The 24227-nt window shown below is 47.2% G+C and overlaps 1 protein-coding gene across 1 annotated transcript in view; it reads right to left on the bottom strand.

Moving 5' to 3' along the window:
* LOC308066362 (sodium- and chloride-dependent betaine transporter-like) overlaps positions 1–24227 on the bottom strand; it is a 49441-nt gene that overhangs the window by 15085 nt on the left and 10129 nt on the right. The window contains exons 2-11 of the mRNA XM_080393547.1: positions 21051–21185; positions 19544–19684; positions 17906–17993; positions 16170–16302; positions 13185–13319; positions 10972–11075; positions 9312–9436; positions 8905–9017; positions 7434–7571; positions 5949–6051 (exon numbers count right to left, since the gene is read on the bottom strand). Of these exons, the coding sequence (XP_080249673.1) occupies positions 5949–6051; positions 7434–7571; positions 8905–9017; positions 9312–9436; positions 10972–11075; positions 13185–13319; positions 16170–16302; positions 17906–17993; positions 19544–19684; positions 21051–21185 (1215 nt within the window). The remainder of the gene's footprint in view (positions 1–5948; positions 6052–7433; positions 7572–8904; positions 9018–9311; positions 9437–10971; positions 11076–13184; positions 13320–16169; positions 16303–17905; positions 17994–19543; positions 19685–21050; positions 21186–24227) is intronic.

Raw genomic sequence — 24227 nt, 5'->3', positions numbered from 1 at the left:
AGCTCTTGCAGGTTGAGCACATGGGATTGTGTGAGCCTCAAGTGCTAAAAGGAACAAAGAGAGTGGGGGACACCAAGCAAAACCTTCTCTTAGTAACCAGATCGGCACCCTAGGGAAGTCGTGTCGAGAATCCCCACTGAGCTGGGTATTTCCCCTGTCACCAGGAGCCTGCTTTCCATAGAATGTTTTATTTTTGGCATAAAGCTGGAAGACCTGGAAATCCATACTCCTCTGGAAACCAAATTTTCCCTCTGTAAGTGCTGCTGTACTGTCATGGGAGCTGTCCTGTAGGTGCCCAGAGTCCTCCTTCTCCCATTAACTTCACCTACTAAGTGATGTTGTTCACAGTATGTGGAACCCACCTGAATCTCATGGTGCCCCAGAGTGGGATACACCTCTGAATAGCCTCTGAAAGTCCTGCCACTGGCCAGACCCTAACCATTGACTCTTCCCAACGCAAAGCACAAAGAGGAAATACATGCAATGGTATAGAGAGGAGACGATGTAACACAGACGGACTTCAGCAGCCCTTGTATTAAGCTCTAGGATGTCTTCAAAGATCAAGCATCTCATGTTGGCCAGAAAGAGATGTAAAATGAATCAAAAAGTCATTCATAAGATGACTTAACTTATGAGTTAACATAATCTTCCTAACTAGAGCTAACCAGAGGCACCATATCAGGCTGCCTCAGGTAAAATAGGGCAAAAATATTAGACAAAAAAAATATGGACATAGCCTGTCCAGGAAAAGGGTTCCCTGATAAGCACCTCTGGGATGAAATAATACTGTATTTGCATTATTGAAGTTCTATCATGGTGCTTAGCTGATAAAGAAGGACTCTGCCGTTAGGGGTATTCATCTAGCTGTGAACTCATGGTCATGCCACAGGTCCCACCTGCAAGCAGGATGAGACCTTGCTTCTTTGCATCTTAACACCAGAAGGCTGGGCTGGGCAAAATACATCTTAGAGGACTGGCAACACTTGCAGGTGTTTGAGGTTTGGCGGGTTTTATTTTGGTTTGTGTTTTTTACGTCTTAGAATTAAACTTCCATATTATGCTTCCTTTAAATATACAAATTCTACAAAGGCACATTATGTGTGCTTTTCTTTTTTGTGATTCTTTCCATTACTTTCTATATCCCATGACTAATGTTTGCAGGAAAGCTCTTTTAAACACAGCTTTTTGAAGTATTTAGGCTGGCGGGGGGCAGGTTCTTTGAACATCTCATGGTTCCCATCTTGAGTTGGCAAATTAAAACAAGTAGCCTCAAGCAAAGACAACAAGCTGTGGCATATCAAGGGACAGACAGCCTTGTGTGGGAGCTCAGCCTACACCAGAGAACAGAACCCTAAAGCTTCCAAGCTTTAAATATCATGGGGCTTCAGATAGCATTTCTGAAAATATACTGGGGATGAAAGGGAGATGGTATAAAAAAAAATTGTTTTGCCAAAAAGCCAAAATCATCCACAGGATGAAAAAAAAGGGAAAAGATATAAATGACACAATTTGCAGTTTAGAATACAAGCATAGCACAGTCTCTTATACCATACAGTGTTTCCACAGAAACACACTGTGATGATACATGATAGATAAATTAATTTGTAATACAACTTTGTTGAAGTCAAAGTTTCACTGCACATTTGGATCTAGGATCAAGTGGAAGAGACATAGCAATTAAAGAAATACAAAGATACTAGACAAAAAGAATGACAGAAGAAACACCTATCCTCCAGCAAGAAAACATCCCAAAACTTATGTTGTTAATTACGGTGTGCCTCCACCTGTCCTTATCACTATTTTCTGTAGTACAACGATCAGGTACCGCATTTCCATGTCCACTGTGGCAGTCAGCAGGTGATGTGATGAAACACAATGGGGACTGACATGAATGTCCTCAGAGAGTATATGAACAGGAGGTTTTACATGTTCTGTGTTTTGCAGGCAGATGGAAAAGTAATCAAGCTTAAGAAGTCAGCAGTTCAATCACTCAGCATTGGCTTTTTGAGCAAATTAGAAGCTGGAGGATATGTGCAGTCTCCTTTCCTTCCCAGCACATTAGAAAGATCAGCTAAAACTCCTGCAGAGAAAATCATAAAGATTTCCCCAAAGACATTTTTTGTTGGAATGAACAAAAATGTTTGCTGTTATCCCCAATATCCCAAAATAAGGAAGAATGGTATGCAGGCGCAGGGCAGTTATCCATGCGTGCTGGTTCCACTTCTCTTGTGCTGACCAATCCCATATACCTTCCAAGATGTTACACGCTTTTCTGGCAAATCATTTACTTTTCCTACATAATTTTATGGGAACAAACTTCACATGAACCCAACCAGATAATTGCCTACATCCTTACATCTTGTCCTTATGGAGCCTTTTTCATTTTATGGAGCTTATAACAACTGCAAGTAATACTCAAACTGAAACAGGCAAAGATTCTGTTTTATTTTTACAGTATCCAGAAAGAGTGAGTTTCACAGATCTGCTAGTTTGGAATCTATGAAAAAGCCCTCCCTTTTAAATCTTTTCTCCCAAGCTGCATTTTTTTGCATTCATCTATACCAAATTTCATCCACAGGATTTCAATAGATGATGACCCTGGCCATAACACTAAGCTTATATCTACTTCCTTTCTGTTTCAAACCTGCAGCATCAACACCTATGCCAAACCCATGCAAAAAACCAGCCGCAGAGGTGTTGTGGCACTGCAACAACTGCGCACACCTTGGGTATCAAGTGCACAGAGCAGGGCCCCTTATGGTCCATAAATAAGCATGTAAGATTGCCTGTAGCCAGTGCATCTGAAAGGATAAAGCACACACAGCCAGAGTGAGCCTGACAGGCAGGATCCAGGCAGAAGGAGGATGGTAGCCACGCTGCATGTGAGCAAGAGAGTGAGAGAAAGATTTATACCAGCACAACATGGGTTCACCCCAGGGCCACCCACAGGTACCCGCTGGCATCATTTTGCTTTAGCTTTGTAAACAGTCCTAATGGTTTCAGCCTTACTCTCCTGCAGTGATGGAGGCACTCACTTTCTCCTGGAACAGCTAATCCTAATGTGCCTGCTGTGTCTGACTGGAAAATATCCTCCCTGCAGCCTGCTTTGGTGGCATCACGTTGTGAATCCCAGTGCTCAAAACCTATGCCTGCTTATATGAGGGCTGCCTGTCCCAAAGTGGAAAGGAGAGGAGAAGGGCGGGGGGGGAAAACCCAAACCCTCTAACACTCCCCTCTAAGGAAAGTGATCGGCAGGGCCGATGCTGCACAATCCTTTCACAGGCAGAGTGCAATACATGAGGAAATCCTCAGATCTTCGCGAGAGCAGCCGCCTGGCAGCAGAGGGAAGCTGCCAAGTGGTGGGTGGTTGGCGTATGTGCTGCGAGGGGGGAAACTCGTAACGCGTATTTGTGTTAGCAAAAATGCTGTAATTCTTCACAATGTAAGCAAGAGGCTCAGCTCTGCCAATTCTGAGGCTGGGGAAAAAGAACAGCAATTGGCACCAGACTTTTTTTTCCACTAAAATGCCTCACCTTGACACTCTGACTACATTTTGGACCAGAATCAGGCCAATAGATGCAAAGCAGAACACCAAGAGGGTAAAATCCTGCTGTGTGGAATGGGAAAAATGAACTAGTGGTGGTAAGGGAAAGGCCATTTCTCAGTCCTGAGCTGCTCCGTCCCCCTTTCCAGGCTGCTGGGGCAGCATCACCTCATGCTGCTCATGGTCTGCCATTGCTCCTCCCCATGGGTTGTCAGAAAAGGCATGTGGCCTGTGTTACCATAGAAATGGCAGGGGAGGTCTATACATTAAAACATAACTCAGTTTAATGTAACCAAGCATGGTGATGATGAAGCCCTGTCACAGATAAATGAGAATCTCCATCTCCCTGTAAACCCCACAGGGACTGGGTAGAAGGCAACTCTAAATTAAAATGTGGCCAGGGTCTGTTATTCCAAGCTCTGAGGTGAGCTTCCCTTGCAGCGCATCCCTCTAAAATAAATCTCCCTTTCAGATCTGCTTTTCTTGCATTCCCTGGAGGTAAAGCCCAAGCAGTTGGACCTGCTACCATTTCAGTAAGAGAGGTGTCCATCCAGACTAGCAATTGGCTCCTGCTTACATGAAGCATTTGGAGAAACTGATAACCCCTTCCTCAGCAACTGCACTGTAGCCCATGCAACCACTATAAACCTGTAGGCACCAAAGAGAGCACAAAGGGACTGACTGTTTGCAGGCTCTTCTAAAGTAAGACAAAGGTGGCACCAAATGAAATTAACACGTGGCATTCAAAACAAGGAAAAGAAAGTGACTCCTTCACACAACACCTGACCAACCTATGGATGTCCTTGCTGCAGCATTTTGTGGATGATAAATGCTTACCTGAGTCAACTGAAAAATTAACAGAAGAGAAATAAATAGATTTTACTTCAGGCTCTGGAAATCCCTGGGCAACAAGCTGAGTATTGCACCTGGCTCTGGGATTCCCAGCACAAGAAAGACATGGACCTGTTAGAGCAGATCCAGAGAAGGGCCATGAAAATGATCTGAGGGCTGTAGCATCTCTCCTGTGAAGAAAGGCTGAGAGAGTTGGGTTTGTTCAGCCTGAAGAAGAGAAGGCTCTAGGGAAACATTGCTGTGGCCTTTCAATATATAAAAGGGGGCTTGTAAGAAAGACAGAGAGGCTTTTTACTAGGGATTGTAGTGACAGGACAAGGAGTAACAGTTTTAAACTGAAAGAGGGTAGATTTAGATTGGGTATAAGGAAGACATTTTTTACTATGAGGCTGCTGGGACACCGGAACAGGTTGCCCAGAGAAGCTGTGGATGCACCATCATTGCAAGTGTTCAGGTCTGGTTGGACAGGGTTTTGAGAAACCTTATCTAGTGAAAGATGTACCTGCCCATGGCAGGCAGGGTAGACTAGATGACCTTTAAAGGTCGCTTCTCACCCAAACCATTCTATGGTTCTATAATAAGTTGTTAGAAGCTGGAAGAATATTTACAAAAATTATTATTGCTAACTTTTCTGCTATTATACTCCTTCCTGAGCATCCACTCCTGGCCATTGAAAGAGGCACAGTGTGATGCCTGACGTCTTTTCCTTAGGTTAGGATGGCCATGTTGCTTGGCATAGCTAGGAGCCAGCAGATTTGTGGTTGTGAAGTGTTGAGGGTCTGGTCTAAGCTGGTATCTAAGATAGCATTGCACTACCCTTGCAGGTACTGAGCCCCTGTAGCTCCATGAAGCTAGGGAGAGAGAGCAGCTGCTCTGCATCACACACATCTAGACCCTTTGCCCCAAAACCACCAGCCCCAGGGCATGAGCTTCAGGGAGATGAACTGCAGCCTGCATGCTCAGGAAGGGATCTTCCATAGGATATCGCAGGATACTTCTTACTGCCCAGACTAACAAGCAGTTGGTTTCCTCCTGACAGTTTGTGGAGCTCAGTTTAATGCTGGTCTCAAGTAGCTTAGTTACAGACTTCGCTGAGAGCCATAGCATTCCCTCCCATTTCTTTTAAGAGTGCTGTCACAGCCCATGCAAACAGGAAGCATGTATCATCACAAAAGTAACGCACAGCAAGTCTGCATCCCAGCATTTTGTGTTAAATTAACTGACATGACTAAATTAAAGGCATAATGTAAGCAGACGGTAACAGAGACCGAAGAATAGCTGTCAGTCCTCTATAGCTGATTTTCTAATTCAAAGGGCAGATGGGAAGAGCAGCCAGGTAGTTCAACATGTGGAACATTCAGAGAAGGAAAAAACTTTCATACTCTACATGTGGAGCAATTAAGAAATGTTGTGAGTAAACAGTGGAAACCAGACAAGAGGGTAATTATAGCATTTCTTTGCCCCTTAAAGATCTTTTCTATTCACTGCCATTTCTCAACCCCCACATCCTTGCCTTGAGAAAAAGCAACATAGTTTTTTGACCTTCACTTACCATATACCCATCCTACACAGATGACTTCAAAAATGGCCAGGAAGAGCAGGCACGTGCCGCTGGCAGCATAGTAGTCAAAGAGCTGGAAGATGTACATCCCACCCTGTTGAAGAGGTAAAGAAAAGAGAGTTATGGCAAAACTGTTCCATGTCAGGGAAAAATGACTAAGGCAAGTAGAATAGCAGTAGAAACACTGCATCTAGAGAAGTGGGAGAAAGAGAAGAGCCTTCTCTTGGGCTGCCCCCACTCTCACAAAAAGGCAGTCAGGCCTGGCTGGTTTCTATGTCCATAGGAGCAGGATCCAGTTTGTTTGCTTGTTTTAAATCAATCAGCAAGTTTCAAGCATCATTTCAAAACATCACATAGCAGTGGAGAACTTCACACCCAAGAAATTTGAATCCTGAGGATCAGGACATTTAGGTACCTCATGTAAGCTGCATCCATCTTTACATATTGCTCAAGGTCCAAGCCCTGCAACAGCAGAGGCATGTGGTTTCCCTGCTGCCTCTGCCTTCAAGCTGAGCCCTGCATAGTTGCCATCAGCTGCCTCTACAGGTCAGTAGATGACTCCCCTCTCCTACTTTCATGTACTTTCTCAAAGAGATGGCTTCTCCAACAGGAGTCAAGCAGATGCTTTCAAATAGTGCTGAAGGGCTCTAGACATTGCCAGAGTAGAATTAGAACACCCTTCATCCTACCACACATGAGGTGACATCCTGCGATGGTGGAACTAGATGCCTCCATGCAAGGGGGCATGCAAAAAACATGGGAACCCTTAACGCAGTTTCACTCAAAGCTCTCTCAATGGCAGTGGGAGGTGCCTTCAGCAAATATTTAGCCAGGATCCTGTTGGAGGATCATTCGGCAGTGCCTAAGAAGTTTAGCAGGAATTAGCTGTCACTTACAGAACATAGAGGCAGAGGGGTGCTGAGACTCCCACCCAAGTGTGTGGCACGCACACACAGCACAGCACACCACTGTGCAGGAAGAGGTGCTTGGCTACTAGCTGCAGAGCAGGACAAACACTGTGCACTTAGCATCGTACCAACACAGCTCTGCTTCTTCTGGTCCCAGGGATCACAGGCTTTCCACTGGTTCAGGCAGGGTTATAGTCCAGCCATTGCCCCCAGCCTTCCCTGCTGCTGAAGAGCTTCTTGTGGAAAGCAGCTAGCAAACAACCACTGCCCTTAGAAGAGCTTCTGCTTGTGCAGCTGAGCTTGTTTTAGTCACCAGGCCTGGTATTTGCATAAAGCTGTATGTCAGGCAGCCTCTTTGGGCTGAGGGACTATCTCTCTGGAAGGCTCAGTTAAGCAGTGAGTACACTAGCATTACACAGGGTAAAAGCAGCACCAGCTGTGAAAGACACCAGATAATGCATCAGAAATTAAGGACAATTAACAGCATCAAAGATTACCTTGCTGTCTCTACCCAAGTCTAGCAGGGTTTCTAGTGTTCAGCTGAATACCCCAGCTACTCTTTTCTTACCTCAGTGACCAGCAATAAGCCCAGCAGGTAGCATGTGACTGCAATGGCCAGGATCAACAGCTCCCGACGCCCCTTCTTCCGAAACACTCCCGGGAACATGTCAATAAGAGCTGTCACCATGCTTTCCACACAGACAAACTAAAGAATAAGACAGGTCAGAAAAATCAGTGTCTCCTCTTCCCCAAGCACGAACTCCTTCTCACTGCCCTTTCATGCTCCAGCTGCTCAAACCCTTATTTTTTTGTTTTCTTTTTTTGTCTGTCTTACTTCCACCAAGGGCCAGCTGCAGCTGCTAGGGACCCAAACACAGCTTGATACATCAGGGAGGTCTCCTATGGAGTAGACCAAAGGGTCAAAAGTACAGTCCCATGCTGGACGGGTGAACTGTGTAGAAGGAACTGCCTCAAACCAACAGATCATGCTGCAGCACAGCAGGAGTGACCAAGGAATGGGGAGGCAAGGAGCAGACTGTGTCCCTCGAGCAGGATGAGGAAGCACTTGAGATGGCACAAAGAACCCTTGTGCCAGAGGGGAGCTCCCCCTGCCATTGTGAAGCTAAGGGCAGCCAGGTGACTGTGGGGCACAGCTCAGCCCTAACATGAAACACACCCTTTGTACAGCAGCACTGGCTGCAAAATACACCACAGCTGCCTGGGACAACCAAGTAAAGCAGGTGGTCATGGGTCCCACAGGTGAATTGCTGCCTTTTGAGCCTGCTCATCACCACATGTATGGCTCTCAGTCCCACAGAGCATGTCACCCATGGGGTACATAAGAGAACATCAGCCACTGCTAGAAAAGCTCAGCCAGCACAGAGTCATAAGCAAGGTGAGGCAGGAGGGGACCTCAAGCCAGAGAAACAAGGGAAAGAGACCTCATTCACCAGGTGCAGGGGCTGAGGTGCTGCAAAGTGGAGCCTGAGCAGAGCATCCTGCCTGGCAGACATGCCAGAGCATCCTCTGCTCTCCTCCTTCCAGTACACCAGGGTTGCACGCTACGCTACGCAGGGTGCTCTGCTGGATTTTGCTCCTGGCATAACAGGAGTATGGGAGGGTAAGAGATGGGCACAGCAGTGAGGAGAGCACACAGGACTTGCTCTGGTGAGATGCACCTGAGAGAAAACAGCCTCATTCCCCTTCCCATGCCAGGCCTCACTCCATGCCAGGCCTCACTCCATGGTGTGCACGGTTTCGGTGCTGGCACAGAGGTTGGAGGGGATGTCGCTGGGATACCCTCATGTACACACCGGGAGAAGGATGCCAAAGAGAGACACCAGTGCACATAACCACAGGCCTCCCATCACCCCTGATTCTGAGCTCCCACTGTGTGAAAGTGCTGTGGACAATGTGCAGAATGTGTTTAAGGAACCAGCAAAGCATATAACCATGTTTTTTTTCCTCATGGCCTTGAGGAATGCTCAGGATGGGGACAGGCACCTGGGCATTAGACAAGGAGGGGTCATTTGCTGTACCTGGCTGTCCAGTCCCAAGAAGATCAGCATGAGGAAGAAGAGGCAGGACCAGAGCTGTGACACAGGCATCATTGTTACTGCTGTTGGATATGCTATGAAAGCCAGGCCAGGACCTGCCAACAGATCACAGGATGACTAGGTATGGCCCCTCTAACCACCACTGCCTGCCACCACCACCCTGCAGCACAGGCTGAGGTCACATACTGCTTTAAAGATCATATCACCACAGCTCCTTGCCCACACAGGGCTGAAAGCTATGTCGGGGAGCACTGGTCCTGCAGACCTCACTGCAGACACCCATAGCAACAGAGGATGTAGATAATAACCTGGACTTCACTGCAGAAAAGTCCCCTCCCCTTCAGGCTTTCTGTTTTGCCTTGGCTCTGAAATCTCCCAGCAAAACCTACCTGATTCAGCTACTTCTGCAATGGGTACACCCTGCTCTCGAGCCATGAAACCCAGCACAGAGAAAATGGCAAAGCCAGCAATGAAGCTGGTGGCACTGTTCAGGAAGCAGAGCATGATGCAGTCCCTGCAGGGGGGAGACCAGAGAGAAATCAGTGTTTCCCACTGCAGAGTGGGTTCACTTGGGATCATGTCTGTACTCAGCTTCCCCGGTCGGACAGTATGGACCAAGGAATATCAATGCTGTTCTTGATTTCCCTCAGAAGTAAAAAGCTCAGAAGAGAGCCAAAAATAAGCCTACTACCTTGTACCCCACTGTTCAGGAGTTATAGGACTATACGTGGCACAAAGAGAGACATAGGACATCACCAGTGGGTCGTGAATAGGATGCCAAAATGATATATGCAGGGACATGGCAACAAAAAAGTTGACAGGAATCAAAATAATAAGAAAAACAACAGAAGAAATGAGGAAAACTGCAAATTAGAAAAAGGAAGAGGTCACAAAAGTAAACAGAGTCAAGGAAGAGGAGAATCTGAAAGCATGAACATGTTTAGGTTCAGCATAAAGACTAACGGGTGAACAAAAATCCTCACCTGACAAGGGTTGTGTCTACACTGCGTTAAGTATGCTCAGCTGGAGGCTGGAACACACTATACCACTTGTCCTGAAACATTCGTGCACTTGCTCACTCTGAAAACCAGGCACCAGCCTGAGCAGCTAGGCTGGATACCCCGCACCCCGGGATCCTGTCTGGGCAGCTGCCAGAGCTGAGCCACGGCATCAGCTGCTATGGAGCAGCGTAGACACCCAGCACATTTGGGCCACCCGGAGCTAAGCTGCCAGTCCAAGGCACCTAAAGCTTTAGAGGAAGGTGTCAGTGCACCAGTCCATTGGTGACAGATACATTTCAGGAGAGCCAAGGGAAAGTATTAATTGCCTGACCAACAACCGTGGCAGCACCTATAGGAGAACACGGGAAGAGGAGCGATGATTGATGTCTCCCAAGTACCATTACATTTTCCCATTCATGCTGGAGCAATACATGATGGAATAACAAAGCTTCTGCTCCTCAGGGCTCTGTGGAAGGTGTCAGAAATGGTCCTAGTGGCTTCACTGAGCTCCATGTCAGGCCATGGATAAAATAGATCTGTAAACCAAGGGCAAGGAGGAGTCCAGACAGATTTGATTAATCTTCTTGATAGGATCGAAATGCCACTGGCAGTACATTACCTTGATGGAGACAGGGGCCGCAGCCATCATCTTTGTACCACCTCTCCTGCCTAGCAAGTGACAGCAGAGCTGGCCATGCCACCCCTGCTCACTCACCCTGTCAAAATAGCCTATGGTGTCTCCACAGTGGCTGGAACAGCATTCCATTTTCATTCCTCCCCCTCCTCCAATGTCTCCTATTTCCAGGCTGATTCACATGGGAGTGCACTACTAAAGCCATTTTCTGGAGCTCCTATGTTCTCTCAGCCACTCCCCATCCCTACGCTGGCTGAGTCCTCTGCAGCTTCTGTGCTCCAAGCAGCTCCTTAGGCAAAGCAGCATGACCCAAGGCTGCCACCTGGGACAGACAGACACTGCCTCAGATGCAGTTCTGTGATGTTTGTCTCTAAGCAAATTTCCAGGACGCAAGGAGTCCAGGCTTCTCTTTACCTGTAACAGTTGTTGGTATATTTGTTGTAGCTGCCCAGAGCTGTCAGGCACCCCTGACCGATGGCATAAGAGAAGAGGATCTGAGTGCCTGCATCCATCCAGACCTAGAACAGAGAAGGTCAGTGGTCTCCAGACCTGGCAACAAAATAAACAAATGCCCTGTCTAGCAGCAATCCCTCCACCCATGCAGAACAAACCCCATGAGACTGAGAGGGACTCAGTGAATGTAGAAACTGGGATACCTCTCTGGGAAAACTGAGCTATAGGACTGGAAGTCCTCTAGGAGAATTCTGGTGGGACTGTTATTTTCACATCGCACTCAAGGTAACACAGCTTCTCCACCCTGTGCCTTTGCATTCTGGGTGAAGACAGAATCCCTGATAGAATGGCTCTGGCTGCAGTTGACACTGCAGGTGTCTGTGGTCCCTACATGGCTCAGGATCCGCAAAGCTACTGGTGAGTCATCCCAAATGAAGGCCAGTGAGTCCTTTGCTTGATCAATGTACTCCCTTCCCAGCTCCCCAGCCTACTTTCCCACATCCCTGAGGCCGTGGTGCAGCATGAATGGCAGAAAATTCCTGGGCTGAGAGATTTCAGGGGTGTCATGCACTCAGGTGCCCCTTTGATCTGGTTTTGCAGGGGAAAAGCTGAGCGAGCTTGTTCCCCGCTGCTCCAGCCCTCTCCTCCATGGAGGAGTCCCTTTGCTCTGTGTGTTGTGGGCTGAACTGCAGCTCCATTCTCACGCCCTGCCAGGGGTAGCCCTGAGCTGCGAGTTAGCAGGCAGGCAGGAAAACAGCCCACCTTTCTGTTTGTCTGTGTGCTCCTTCTCATACTCTTTTTCATCTAAGCCGTACTCCGTTACAAACATCCAGGCACCTGGAATTTGGCAGCCTTCAAAAAATGCCAGCCCAGGCATTGCTGCTTAAATTCACACGGATGTCTCACAGATGGGCATGTACGTGGGACCCCTTCAGGCACAGGCACACATCCTGCTTTACAGCAAAGCCCCACGTTCTGCCTAAACTCAGCAGCAAGATCTCTCAGTCCTGCTATGCTGGATTGCAGCAGCCTGGAAAGACCATGTCAGCTTTAGTTAGGCTGTGAAAGTCAGGGAGGTTTTCAGTGAATAAGCTCCGACCATAAATAAAACACTCAGCCCCAGTCATCCCCCTGTTATTTATTTTGATATTAAAATGCCATTTACATTCAGCTGGCTCTTTGCATTTAGCACACCACAGATTTTGTACTGACAACACATAATTGCATCTGAAAGCCATTTGGGGGAAAGCAGCGTACTAATGTGTTTAGCAGCTGGTTTGGGAGCATTTGGGGCTATCTGGGAAGATGCGGGAGGTAAACTGAGACTGTGGGCTAAGCATATTGCTTGGCTGCCTCCACACAAAGATTCAGTGGTGGAATGATCAGCAGCAGTGTCATTTAAATGCTCTTCCCGGGGGTGGGGGTGGGGGGTCTGCACTAACACCTCTCTGGGATGGCAGAGGCAGCCTGCATAGTGTTGCTGAGCCAATGTGGGAAAGGGAAGCAACCTGCTGCTACAGAAAAGTGCCGGAGCAGACACCCTGGGGGGATCCTCTAAAAAAGGGTCCTCCTGCCTGCCCTGTGCAGCCCTCAAGGGTGCTGCCCACCTCCTGCCAGCCTGGGCTACTTTGCAGGTGCTGGGCTTGGCCGCACCCTGTGCCCTCATCTGGACTTAGCCTCCTTGGGTACACAGCATCCTCCCTGCCAGAGTGCAGTTTCCATGGGTTTCAATGAGTGGTGGCAGGGGCTGATCCTCTGGGCAGCTCCTGACCCAGGCAGATGGGACCAGCCCCCAGGGTGGGTGAAGGGAACCTGCTGCCCAGCTGGGGCACAGCCCATATTACCTGTGCACATGTGGTCTCTGCAAGCACAGGAACCCTCCACTCCCCAGGAGGGCCCTGTTGGAGTCAAACAAAGTGCTAACCAAGCCAGAAAAAAATTGTAAGTGGTAGATTATTTCACCATTCCCACTTCTTCCTTAATTATTCACATTTAAGACCCAGCAAAACCATCTGCTACCTGCTGAATATTTCATATACTTTTCTGGTTTTGCTAGCCCATGAGTGGAAATGACCTAATACGCCCATATGCTATAGGCACACGAGCAAAAAAGTTGTGCTGGGCAGGGGGACTGGAAACCTTCCGTGGTCAGCACTTGCTTGACACCCACCCACCTGCGGGTCTGCCAGCCTAGAAATGTCCAGCTTCAGGTAGAAGATGATCCCCTCTGCAGCACCCGGCAGCGTGACCCCTCGCACCAGCAGGATAATAAGCATCACATACGGGAAGGTGGCAGTGAAGTAAACAACCTGCAGGTGCAGGGAAACAAGAGGAGAAAGGGTCAGTGGGGAGGGGGTGCAGGCATCATCTCATCTCATCCACAGGCCCCCACCCCAGCAAATGTCCCTGGACTCTGCTGTTGGCTATAGCTGCTACTGCTATGTAGAAGATGGGTGAGAAAGAAATCAATCAAGGTTACATCTCACTGGTGATTTAGTTAATCTGTCCTTTGTTCTTCACCCAAGACTCTGCCACTGATTGCTCTGCTTTATTTTCTTTCCAGTCAGTGTAATTTCCCTGCTTTCCAGCTGTTCTCTTCATCTTTCTAGAGCTGAAGAAGAAACCCAGATCTCTTCCTGTCACTGAGTTTTAATGAGAAGTTATTAAAATGGTCCTATTCCCAGCAAGAGTTCTCCAAATTAAATAGCAACTTTTGGTGCCCAGTTTGAGATACCTCTAAAGGGGCCCCATTTCCAGGTATGCTCATGCGGCACTCTCATCCCTTCAATACCTCTGAGCTCACAGGTGAAAAATGGGGGTACCTCAAAGCCTTTAAAGCAAATGTAGACCATTATTTTTGTAAAATCTTCTTTTCATTTCTTTTTATGTAAATAAATACGACACTAGAATTAATCATCTCTAATCCACTGCCTAATGTAACTTTTTTTTTTTAATTTGCAAAATATCCATAAGCAAGTTGCAACTTCCTAACATTTATTCATTATTAAAATTCATCCAAGGAATGTGAAGGCTCGTTTACTCTATGGATTCATAGTGAGGGGCCTAAAATTACATTTTTTCCTGGTTACTGATAATTGGTCGAATAAGTCACAGTACGTGGTACTTTTGCTATTCCCCAATTGAATGAGAGTGTGAATGCTTTTGGCACAAGTACTAAAATCTATCTTCAGAAATCACTTCTGGGGAACATTTATACACATCAGCTGAATGCACCAAGGAAAGGAAACATAGAAAGAGCACAAGGGTGGGCAAAATGAATAAAAGAAAAAGGCTTTTAAAGAAAATGAGTCTTCACAGAGTTATTTGAAATTATTTTCCTGAGGTCGCTATTGTTTCTTTAAGTTTGAACTCCTTAATTCACAGAAGCATAAACACAAGGGTCTGGCAGGTCTATCCAGTTAGAGCAGCCCCTCAATCAAGCACAACGTCCTGTTTGCTCTGCAGCTGTTGAAGAAAATTATGCACCTACTCAGAATTCCTGGGACCTCCCTACTGTTTATCCTAATCTGTAGTCAGTGAGGAAAAAGAAGGAAGGAGCTGATATTTTTGACAGTGCCCCTATAAAACTCAAAGTGACAACCTGCAGAGAAGGCAGCTGGCCTGTCTGACCTGTGGTATGTCTCAGGACAGAAAAGTCCACCCTGCATTGCTGCACCATGTCAATAACACCTAGCTGGTAAAAAGTAAGCCCTGTATCCTAAAACTTGTGATGGAAAAATCTTCTGTGGTCCCAGGAAAACCATTCCAGCTACTACATACACTCACTGTTTCCTGTGGCTTTCTGGTCTGATTTTGCCAAACTCTATCAGCCCAAACAGCCTTATCGAACTTCTTTAGCTTTCTCATTGTGCAGGCAAGCTCTCCATGCTGGGGCAGCACCAGGCAAAGGAAATACTTGGTGGAGAGGGCTGAGAGCTGAAGGGAACCTGTGATGACTTAATTACACTTCCATGCAGATCAAACAGCCTCTCAGACCCAATCTCCCAAGATGATACCTTTTGTGAAGATGGTGCTGTGATATTCAAACCAGGGAGCATCAGAGATTTAAGTTTTAAAAGGCAGAGCATCCCCTCTCCCTGTAGACGTGGAGTCTGGCTCTCCCTCCTTGAGAAATAGTAGGCAGCAGGTCAGCACCAGCAAGAACCAGAGTCATCAGCAAAGACTGGGAGAAACTTAGTGCACAGACCAAGCTATTGTCTTGCTCTGTTAAAACGGGTGCCCAGTCTGGTTTTAAGGTGGGAGATGGGATTTGACACTGAAACATGTGTGTCCAGTACAACAGGGAGCATCTGCCAACAGGAAGGATACTGATTTGAAAGTCTGTTGCAGAAATTGGTTCCCCTCCCTTTGCTATTGGGACATCCCCTGGATACCCACAAGACCCAACCATCATAAATGACCCACCCCTCCCACTGCATCTCCAGGAAGGAAGGAGGTCAAGGACATAGCACCATTCCTAAGACCGACCCCAAAGCATCACACATTCATTCAGTCCAGAAGGATAACCAGTCCACCTGATGTACAGGATCAACATCAGGAGGAAGCATTGGCTCCAGCCTCACCAGCAAAATGCAGAAAGTGATTTGCTGAGCCAAAACCCACAGAGCCGGGGAGAGTACAAAGGAAAGCACAAAGACATGTCTCCCATCCTAAGTATTTTGCAGGATAAAGAAGCAGGAGAGATTCATTATCTATTCAATGTGCTGGTTACAGGCAGCAGCTTGTCTATTTTGCTCCAGTGTTTAATTATTGCCAGAGATAGGAAATTTGCCAGTGTAGAGTATCTTGTTAAAAACTCCAGCAAGCCACACCAGGACAACACACTGGTGATTAGATGATTTCTAACAGCACTTGAAAGGTATCCATCAGCCACTGTGCGTTTCTACAAGGCAAAAGGTGACCCAAGACTCTCCTCAGTTCCCTGTTCTCTTCTCCCTGTTTCGCGTACCCTTTTATTCTTCCTCTTATGGGTCAAACACAACTGGTGTAAATCAGTGTGGCCTCACCAGGTTTTAGGTTTGACTTTGGTGCAGTGTGTCTCCTGCCTCTACTTCATGAAGAGGGAAAAAAGATCGGGGAAGAAATGTAAGATGGGTACAAGGAGGCTTATGGAACAGGAGGACAATCTCCATTCCTACTTTGCCTGTGGACTTGACCCCCTTCCAGATGCAGAAGTAGCAGATGATCCACGCCAGCAGGAGACACAGAGCCAGCTCCCAGCGCACAGTGCCCAGTTTGTGAATACCATCCGTGAGCCCCAGGACTCGCTTCCTGCCGGTGTCCAGGGACATGGAGAGAAGCATTAACACCCCAGACCGCACTCATCCGTACAGACCTTTCCCATATTATCCCATCCAAAGACTTAACAGACTATCCACAATGCATCTGCCCAGGCTCCCAGCCTTGCAAATCACCCCAGCTCTGCCTTGGGCTCCCCGTCTCTCATTTCTGCTGACACTGCTCCACCATGTCCTGTAGCTGGCCTGAGCCCTCCCACTCTCCAAGCCCATGATGCTATGCCCGTCAGACCTATGCAACACAAAATCACCATATGTTCCCCATTGCTCCCCGACCCTGGCAGTTGCCCAGTGGGCACTACTCAATCCAAGGTAGGCCACCAATGCCATCATCACCCCTTGGTCACTGCTCTTCCTCTGGCCTCCCCATATACTATGGACACCCTATATGTAAGCATAAATGGCCTTTATGATTCCCATGCCCTTCAGCCTCATTCCCTGAAGACTCACTGTCATGAAGGTGGGCCACATGAAAGCTCAGCACTGCAGCTCATGCAGTCCACAGAAGCTCAACTCCACACTTAGGAGACCTTTGCACACCCATCTCCATACCAGTCCCCTCAGAGTCTCCTTGCCCTTGCAACCTCTGCAGAAAACCTGAACAGTCATTTCAGATGGGCCACAGCTCTCACTAAATAGTATGGTGCAAAGAATAGGGCAGGAGATGGGGTCCAGCACTGTGCAGACTTTCTGCACCCATGGACACATGTCATCTTCTATGTGCCCTGTGGTGGCTGCAAGGGGCAAAGGACACTCAAGCTTTTCAGAGGCACTTCAGGAGCCATAAATGGGGAAAAAAATCCACCAAAACTGCTGAAGCTGAGCTCCTGACATTCCTCTTCTTTATGAGACCTTCCTCAGTTGAGTGTGGAGGTGTAGTGTGGCCCCAGCAGCCATTTCATCCTCTCCAGGCTGTAGTGATGTCTTTCTCTGGAACACCATCTGGCCTGATGCAGGACCCCTCAAAGGTGTCTTATTGCCTCCAGCCCCATGACCAAACCCCCCTGAGCTCCTCTTTGGCATCTCACACATGCACCTCAGACCCCTGCTCTCCAGGGAAGAGCCTGAGCAGCCTGACGGACCACTTCCTTTAGACACCAAGCAAGATGTGGTCAGAAGAAGAGAAAAAGCGGTTTTGTTCCTTTCTGTTTCACTGTAAAGGACTGGTCAGTCTGCCTCGGCCTCTCACACTTTCCTGCCAACAGTAGCAACACCCAACACAAGTATCCCCTGCTTACAGCAAGTCCTCATCTTCTTTTGGTGCCTCTTTCTGTGGCCACACTCACCCACGCACCTCAGCGCCAGAAAGGGAACATGCCACACGTGTGTGTGTGTGCACATGAGCACCCTTGGGCAGGCGCACTGTGAGCAGCCTTCGGGGTGTATCTGGTCCTCATGCCTCTGGGCTCTGTGCTGATCTCCTCGGCAGCTCAGAGCATTGTGCTGCCCGTGTTTGTGTCTGACATGTGGCACCTCGGTTGGTCCTACAGAGACGCACAGCCCTTTGCCCGGATACTCCTACAGCTGCAGCCTTTAGATGAGAGAGGAGCCTGAACAGAGGGAAAGCAATCACGTACTCCCAAAACTCAATCATTGGGGAGGTGGCGTTCGCAGGCAAGGTCCTGTTGTCCAGGCTGGATCTATTCAGAAATTCCACACAGAGATCTACCAAAAGAAAAGGAAGCTGATGAGCCAGAGAAATTCTCAAAGGCTCCTCCATGATGGGAAGCTCCTTCCCCTCTCTACCCTAACCCTCACTCTGGCAGCACATGAACCCTTCACTCTGTGCTATAGAGGATCTCATTAAACTGTTGCATCTCATTAAAGCATCTCATTAAACTCTGGCTCTCCCCAGCTATGAATCCCAATCCAGCGGGCTTCGGGAACAGGAGGGGGACGGAGAGAGTAGTTCCCTGCCAAATGTAAACCAGATGGCTACAAAACAGAGATTATTGAGGGATAGCCACTATGAGTAGCCAGGATAGAAAATCCCATACTTCTCCCACAGCACACACCATTCCCTGTCTACACATGCATGCATATGTTCACACACACCACAGTTGCCTTCACATTCCATTCTGCCATCCCCAACCCTATCACATAGCATGAAATTACTAAAACCGGAGGAGATGCCACGCATCCAAGAAATGTGCCTTATCCTGCATCTGGCAAGCAAAAGACAGTCCACCAGAAAACTGAGCAAGCCCAGCTCTGGCTGGGATGCTTCTGCCTGTTTAGAGAATATCTGTGGCTTTCCTCTCAAAGAAACCCATGCTGAGGTAAAAGGCTGGTCACCTCTGCTGGGATGAAAGGGCAGAGGAAGCTGTGAGTGAATGGCCCATGGGGTGGAGAAATTGAAGACATCACAGAAATTAATCATCTGACCAAAAGAAAAAGGGAGGGTACTGAGCTGCTGCCAAAGTTGTTTCCAGTCTGGCTTTCCACTGAGAGCAAAACGACCTATTGAACATAGTTAAAAAGGCCTGTCAAGGACATTAGATCCATGAGGATTACCTCACATCTACTCCGTCTTCCCAGGCACAGCTCAAGTGCATTAAATAAAACCAAAGCCAGGTCTTCTCTGCTGGGCGCAGTTATGCAAATTGTAGGCATGATGAGATGAGACCCCTGGCCAGTGTAATGGTATAGAGGCTTGTATGGTTGTGATTAGACCAGACAAGCAGTGCCTTTAGAGTTTTGTGTTACTGGTTCCTGCATGGGGAGACCTGTACTGGCAAAATCCTCCAGCACAGGCTTGGCTTGATTTAGCCAAAAGCTGAGTGAACAAACGAAACTACTCAGCACACGGCAGCAACTGTCCCAGCAACTCCAGAGACAGTAAGATAAATTATTGTACCAGAGCTAATGGAAATCTCCTGCCATGTGAGGAGAACTCTAGACAGGCTTGAAAACTCTCCCAACTCACCCACCTCTTCCACTTGCCAAAAAATGCAGATCTTTCAGTGAAATCTCGACACCCAAAACATCTCTGTGCAGAAATAGGTTTACTGTCCCCTGCTGCCAGGCATAGGGTCACACCACTCAACCTTCCTGACACTCGCCCATGGTGAATGAAGACAGTCACCTTGGCTGGAGTACCAAACCACATATCAGCTTAGGAGAGCTTTTTTTCTGAATAAAAAATATTTTCTACAAAACCCAAATAATTTCTGGGAATTGGGAAGGAGCTATAAGTTGACCAAGGGAAGTTGTACCTGTGTTCCAGGGGTTATTACAGCTGGCCCACGGTAGCACTGCAGTGAAGGAGCTGAACAGGTAGAAGAGTGCCCAGGACAGGATGATGATGTAGTAGATATTCAGATAGCACTCAATGACTTGTGAGGCATACCCAAGTCCTGTGAAGGAAAGCAGAGGAGGTGAGGATGAGGCTGCCAACCAACTCCCAACATATCAGGCTTAACTGCAAACAAAGACATAGATTGTGCCATGGTAAGAGGGGTGCAACACCAACCACACAGTTCACTAGAGAATAGGGAGAGAGAATTTTGTGACCGTACGTGCAGACAGGAAACATTGTTGGTATCTCTAGACAAGTCTATGATGGAACAGAGAGAAAACCTTTCACTGATGGAAACATCTTTTTCTGACCACTACCATAGTACTGCATTACACTACCTCTCCTACAGGAAAGCCAGGTCTAGCTTTTAAAGAAAAGAAATGCAGGTGAGTTTCTTCCTTCTGGAAACACTCAGGCAAACAAGGTTCTCACAGCTGATACACATCATGCATGAAGTACTGTGTCAGAGAAAAAATACAGATTTAGGAGCTGAGCTCTGGACTTGGATCCTGCTTGTGCCCATCACTCGCTGAGACAACAGAAAAGGAATCAGGTCAGAAAGGCCCAATTTATTTATTTAAAACTGGTTGTCAGTGCCCTTTGAGATGCCACTGCTGTCCACCTCCAGGCGCCGTGCCAGAGCACAAGGGTTCTCCAGTGCAGGAGGTCCTGGACTCCCCAGGGAATTTCAGATAGCACTGCACACCTGTGCCTGAGGGAACGAACCAGGCCTTTAATCTGCCTGAGCACGGGGTCCTCTGTCTGATAAACGTGGGGAATGAGCTCTCCTCTGGACAGGAGAATTGTGGATGTTAAATTCATTGACATATTAATGTCATTAAACAACCTTCCTCAGGGCCCCAGGAGTCCTGGTTCTTACACCCGTGCCTTAGCCACAACCCCAGCCCACCTCCAGGCTGTCAGACCAGTGCATGCAGCGTAATTCCCCCCAGTTGGCAGGACACCCGCCTGCAAATGCTGCCACAGCAGCCGTGGGCACAGCGACGGGCAGGGAAAGTGCCATAAGCCAGCCAGCCTTCCTCATCCTCTTCTTTCTTCAGTATTGTCCTGGACTACATGCAAGTGTTTGTGTATTGACATTTCCATCCTCCTCCTCCTGCTTGCTGGCCATCCTGCTTCTCCTCTCTCCCAAGCTCCGAGCATCTCAAAGCAGAGACCCTGGCTCGGCTGGACCAGCACAGCCCCCAGTCAGCACCACACACCCTCAGTCACCTACGGGGAGGGAGGGGACAGGGCACTGCCCCCGCACACACAGCAGTCACCAGGAGGGATAACAAAGCTGGGAGAGAGAGGAAGGGAGGGAGTATAAAGGAGAGAGAAAAAAACAGAACAACATTTCCAAAAAAGGCTCTGAGTCTTAATTGTTAGAAAGCGCTGCCAGTAATGCCCATAACTTGACTGACCTTCAAAGATGGGACAGATCTTCCTCCAGGCAGTGACCCCTCCCTGGCTGGTGTACTGCCCCAGTGCCGTCTCCAGGAAGAACAGCGGAATCCCGCAGGTGAAGAGGAAGATGAGGTAAGGGATGAGGAAGGCTCCTGTAGAGAGGGGTAAGATGCTGCCCCAGAAACCTCTTTAAAAACTTATTCCCATCACCCCTTGCCCGGTACCTGGGGCCACAGCTGGAATCAGCTAGATAAACACAAATATTTCTCTGAATTAACTGTGCAACCTCTGTTCAAAAACCAAGGTCTCCATCACCATAATTGCTTGGAAAAAAGCCCAAGGATGGTATGTCTTGTGTTACTGCAGTACTTCTGCATTTGGTCTTAGCCAAATCCTAGAAGTAAGGAGTAGTCAGGCAAGGGGATAAAAAAAGGCAGCACTGTAGGATTTTTCCCTGCTTCACTCTCCTGACCTTGTTCTAACTTTCAGCAGGAGTCGGGCAAAGCAAAAGCAGTCCTTGTTTCACATAACCACATTTGTTCTGCTTTTCCTGGGAGTCACAGCAAAACTCCCACTTGCTCAGAGGATACAAACCTGGAGGCTGGTGACATTTCTTGATGAGTAATAAATTTACCGGGATATAAATTTGTTTGAGACATATTTTACATCAAATTTGAAAAGCAGTTTGCACCAGAAGAATGGAAGTAGGGGAAGGGCAACAGAATATCTTTCCAGCATTTTCAAAATGGAAAAGTTTAACTTCTCTCTTCAAATTCAATTTTTTTATTAAAATATAGAGAAATGTCTTAAGATAAATCAGCCTGAAATAGCTCTCAAACTAACCCTTGATGAAATGGAAGAGGAAGGGGAGAGAGAACAGGGTGGGTTGTTTTTTTTCAGAAACAATGATCAACAAAAACAAAGCATCAGAAAAGACAAACAAACAAACAAAAAAGGAAACAAAAAAAGATTTAATGCCCTGTTTAAAACTGTCTGAATCTTCTTCCCTTCTTTTCAGTTTTGCAGCCAAATAGAAACACCCAACATTTTCACTGTTCCGCTCAAAACTGCCCCTGAGATCTATTTCACTGTTGACCTTCCTTCTATCACCTCAGTCTTTCTCCCCATCATTCGTGTAGGTTTTCACACTTTTACTCCCCTCCAAACAGGCCAAGGCAACTGCCTTCCTCACTGGAACAGCTGTCGAGGTTTTGCTATCCTATAGAGTAAATTTTTGGTCATGAGTACCTCCCGCTGCCACTGCCAGAGCCGAGCCAGACATTGTTCCCCAGGCCCTCTCCTCCCCTGCCAGCACAGGCGTTTGCACTGGAATTCCTTCCCATGACAATTAGCAACTAGGAACGCTTTCTTGTTTTTAAACTTGGGTTTAAGCCAATAATGTTGCAAATACAAGGAACATCTAAATTCCCCCTAAACACAGCTGTGCCACAGCTACAGGGGACCTGTGGCTGGAAGGAGGGAGGCTGGTTCACAGCATCGTCCAGGCTTGCAGAGCAGGGAATGGGAGCTGCATATGCTGAACTAGAGGCAGCTGCTGCTGTTGGTGCTGCACGACATCTCTCTGTGTGCCAAATCTACAAGACAGTTTTATTATCCTGCACACACATGGGCCTTTCAGCAGGTCCCATACTCTCTCCTCTGTTGCCATTTGTCCCGGAGGCTGATCCGTTTTAGTTTCTGAGTAATGAGGGCTTTCTTACATCTTTATTGCCTTGTCGCTCTTAACCTTCCCAGAGCAGTTACCAGCTGAAACTCCATCTGTGATCTCCCCCGTCTGCTGCTCCACTGGAGGACACTCAGCCCAGAGAGAAGCCCCTAAAACAGACTCTCTTTCCTTAGGAGTCAGTAACAAGTTCAGGATGTTGAGCAATTAGATCAAATTTGAAAGGTCAACCATAGATAAGTTTACACTTGGTTGCTTTAAAGCAATTTAGCACAATTATTTTTATGCCCTCTGTCTTTACAGCTTTATATCCATCTCAGTATGTCCAAAGGTGGAGAAAGGTGACAGGACAGCAGTCTCCAATTTACCGGGAGGGTGGCACAGGGACACAGCATTTATAGGTAGAAAATGTCATTTTTTTGTAATTTGAAGGACTTTTCCAATGGTGACAATATCTTTGAGTGTCATGGGAAAGACAGTGCCTTGTCCCATACTAATTTGTTGGCCACTTTGTTCCCTAGAGCCTGAGAGAGAGAGAAAGGTACCTTCTGTGTAGTAGCATGCTTTCTGCAAAGGCCGTGTGTGAGCTGTGAGGGAAAGACTCTCCCATCCTAATCTTTCCCAAGCCTAGCCTTGTTGGCTTCTGAATCACAGCCTTAGATATTCCAAAGGAGTTTAATTATATTTAAAAAAAAAAAAAAAGTTATTCAGTAGATATCTAAAGTGAACAAAAGTAGCCTTTTCACTTACACTAATTAGCATACAAATTGCAAGGACTACTGAACCGGATACCATAGGCATAAACTGCAAAGATATCATCTGAGCTCAGGAAGAAATTTTCCATGCAAAACCCATGACTTCTCCCAAAGCGCCACTGCAGAATGGGCTGTTCAATCAGATGCACCACTAGTGTTTACTAACCCATGCTGGTCTGACTTGCTTTTGGTGCCTCCAGTTCCTACCATCAAAACCTCAGAGAAGGAGACTGGAGGATGTACTAAAAACCATCCTAGGTTCAAGAAAAACTCAATTCCATTTTCTTTAACCGTTCTCTTATCCAGCCTCCATTTGGTGCAGAGAAGATATTGTATTGATTCCTGTTTGATTTGGATTAACTCCAGTAACAGCACAGGGGACAGGAATCTGGGAGTCCTGGAATGAACTACAGCTGAATCACTCATCCATTGGTGAAAGCTCACAACACCTTGGGAAAGAAAGGCCTTTGTGGCATGGTCTGCAGAGAAAGGAAGTTTAAAGTGGGGGGAACATGCAAGTCCCAAAGCATTATTTCAAGGTGTCTCTAGAAAACAAGAACAAAAGAGAAGTTATTGCTGTATTTTGACATGTAATTTATTATTCCTTCTTTAGTTTTATATAGTTAGATTTTGATTCACCAAGAAAAGTTAGTGACAGTCAATTATTCCCTTCCTCTGCCCCAGTTTCATTTTATTGTTATGAGAAAGTTTAATTTTCAACCTGTAATGATCTTATTGCAGTGTTATTGGAAAAG

Source organism: Falco punctatus (assembly GCF_963210335.1).
Source record: "Falco punctatus genome assembly, chromosome: 6".
NCBI classification, from domain to species: domain Eukaryota; kingdom Metazoa; phylum Chordata; class Aves; order Falconiformes; family Falconidae; genus Falco; species Falco punctatus.
This window is presented reverse-complemented; position numbering and strand designations above follow the sequence as displayed.